The following is a 2,500-nucleotide window of genomic DNA, read 5'->3' as shown; positions in this document are numbered from 1 at the left end:
GGAGTCCTTCTTTCCAGACTTGTCAAAGGCGCTTGTGAGGTCTACAAAGACAGGCAAGGTCGTCATCTTTTTTCTGGAAAGTGTCAATATCTTGGGTCAGGTGGGCAATATTGTCTTCAGGGCATCTGTGTCGTCAAAAACCTGATTGTGCCATTTTTTTTCAGATGATAATGGAGTCTTCTGTTCATTATCCGCTCCATGGCCTTGCCAAGGCAGCTTCGCAAGCTAATTGGTCGATAGCTTCCTTGTTGGTCTTGTCTTATCCCATCTTTAGCACAGGAATGATGGCAGCTTCCTTCCAGCTGTGGGTGAACATTCCTCGATATAATATATTGATGCTCAGATGTTTTATCATCTCATTTGTTATGCCATCTTTTCAAGGAGCCTTTTTGTTCTTTAATTTCCTAATGGCATGATTTAGCTCTTGGATGGTGAAATCTGTAGTCATGGCTGATGTTAGAGTGAGTTTCCAAAGACCTTGTTTGGTGTTCATTCTGTTCTGCAAAAGTGGTCTCACTATCACTCAACAAAGAGACAAGTTTTCTTTTTGCAAAAGACAACTTATTATTATAGATCAGCAAAGAGAGTATCTTTTTGCAAAAGAGGACTTTCTGCAATTGATCTGCAAGTGAGGACTTTCTATTGGTCTGCAAAAAGACTATTGTGCAAAAGAGGACTTACTATCTGTCAGCAAAGGAGCCGACTACGGTGCCAAAAATCATGCTGGAGCCAAAGCCAGCCACGAACAGAAGCTCAATCTGGTGTGTGCTCATCCCGTAGCTGTCATACAGAGCATACACGTGTGGGCCTTGCATCCAGTCTCCCGCTGAAAGGAGAGAAAAAAGCAAGCTGAAAGAACTTTCTGCATTCTCAGTAGCTGTATAAAGTAATCACTTAATGCAAGATTTCATTGATAATGTCTACTTAGTCAAAGGAGATGATGAGCACAGCACTGAACCAATCAGTTTCCACAACTAGAGAAGAGAGAAGTCTGATCTTAACCAAATCCCCACTCTTACTGTGTTGCATATAATGATATATTCATAAATCTATATTCTGTATTCGGTTTTGGGATATATATCCCTCTAACTCATCTAGCTCCCTTGCTTAACCTTTGCTGTACATATAGGGTAAAAATGTACCCAGATATTCATTTAAAAATTCGTAACTCAAAAATGTTTTGAGTTGCATCAACAAAATTTCATGACTTTTTTTAAGGTAGTTTTGATAATTAAAAATATCACATTTATGTGTGGCGTACGAACTGGGTCAAAATTATCCCATGGTTTTAAAGAAGAAACTTGCACGGTGTACACACTGAGGTAATTTTGACCCACAGACTGGTGAAAGTCGATGTGCCACAGGGTCTGCCTTGCTGGCAGGAGGCCATAAAAGATACAATGTTGCGGATTGTGTTAGCCGGAATGCAATGCAATGCGAAGCACTGCAATGCAATGTGAAGCGTGGAAAGAATCGGCTAAGATGTGGAGGGGTTGGGGGGAGGAAGGGAAGGGAGTGGAGGGGGTCATATAGCAGGCATCCGAAGAACCACAGGGACATAAATAAGCTAACACTTCGATTCCATTCATGTGCGTGCCACAGTTTTGTGTGTGTGTGTGTGTGTGTGTGTGTGTGTGTGTGTGTGTGTGTGTGTGTGTGTGTGCTTGTCTCATGTGAATTCTTTTCCAAGCAATTGTGTGAATGTGTGTGTGTGTGCATGCGTGCATAAGCGCGCGAGCATTCAATTCAGCTCTGTGACTGTGCATGCGTGTGTACCTTTGGTAATCTGGCTATAGATCCCATATCTAAATAAAGTAAACTAACCCACCAACCCTTCATGAACTGTTGTGCCAAGTGCAGCAGCATTGGCTGACGTAATTTCAGCCAATGAGACTTCACATACTGTGTGTGTGTGTGTGTGTGTGTGTGTGTGTATGTGTGTGTGTGTGTGAGTGTGTGTATGTCAAACAAATTGATTCAGACAAAAGTTGGTCATTGTGTTTCTATTTGCACAGGTTGGTGTACAGTCCTTCCCACCCATGTAAATATCTGTTATTCTTAATGTTTGCATAGGTGGTTCCAAAAGTCTCTGCAGTGTAGTGTGGTGTATGTCTGGGTATTGAAAGGCATGGGTTTTGCAAAAGGCAGATTACTACGTTCATTCACTTGTGAAGGAACAAAGCCCCAACAACAAATCGTCCCAAGTCCTGCTCTCTTTCTGTCCTCCCTCCCTCTCTCTCTCACTCTCTCTTACTGCACAAAGGTGTGTGTATCAGACTCTTTCTCTCTCTCTCTCTCTCTCTCTCTCTATATATATATATATATATATCATGCTAACCTATTCATACACACATACACAGCGGTATGAATATAGGGTACAAACTTATTCACACACACACCCAAGCATGCACCGCACACACGTGTATGCCCACGCTCCATGTCCTTGGTCTGTCTCATGAAACTCAGAATGGAAGCTGGCCACACAACAGAAAACAAGATA

The 2,500-nt window shown here is 42.2% G+C and overlaps 1 protein-coding gene across 1 annotated transcript in view; it reads right to left on the bottom strand.

Annotated features, from left to right (window-relative positions):
• LOC143285131 (molybdate-anion transporter-like) overlaps positions 1–2,500 on the bottom strand; it is a 45,464-nt gene that overhangs the window by 41,584 nt on the left and 1,380 nt on the right. The window contains exon 2 of the mRNA XM_076592353.1: positions 682–826. Coding sequence (XP_076448468.1) covers positions 682–826 — 145 coding nt within the window. The remainder of the gene's footprint in view (positions 1–681; positions 827–2,500) is intronic.

Source organism: Babylonia areolata, chromosome 8 (assembly GCF_041734735.1).
Source record: "Babylonia areolata isolate BAREFJ2019XMU chromosome 8, ASM4173473v1, whole genome shotgun sequence".
NCBI lineage: Eukaryota > Metazoa > Mollusca > Gastropoda > Neogastropoda > Buccinidae > Babylonia > Babylonia areolata.
This window is presented reverse-complemented; position numbering and strand designations above follow the sequence as displayed.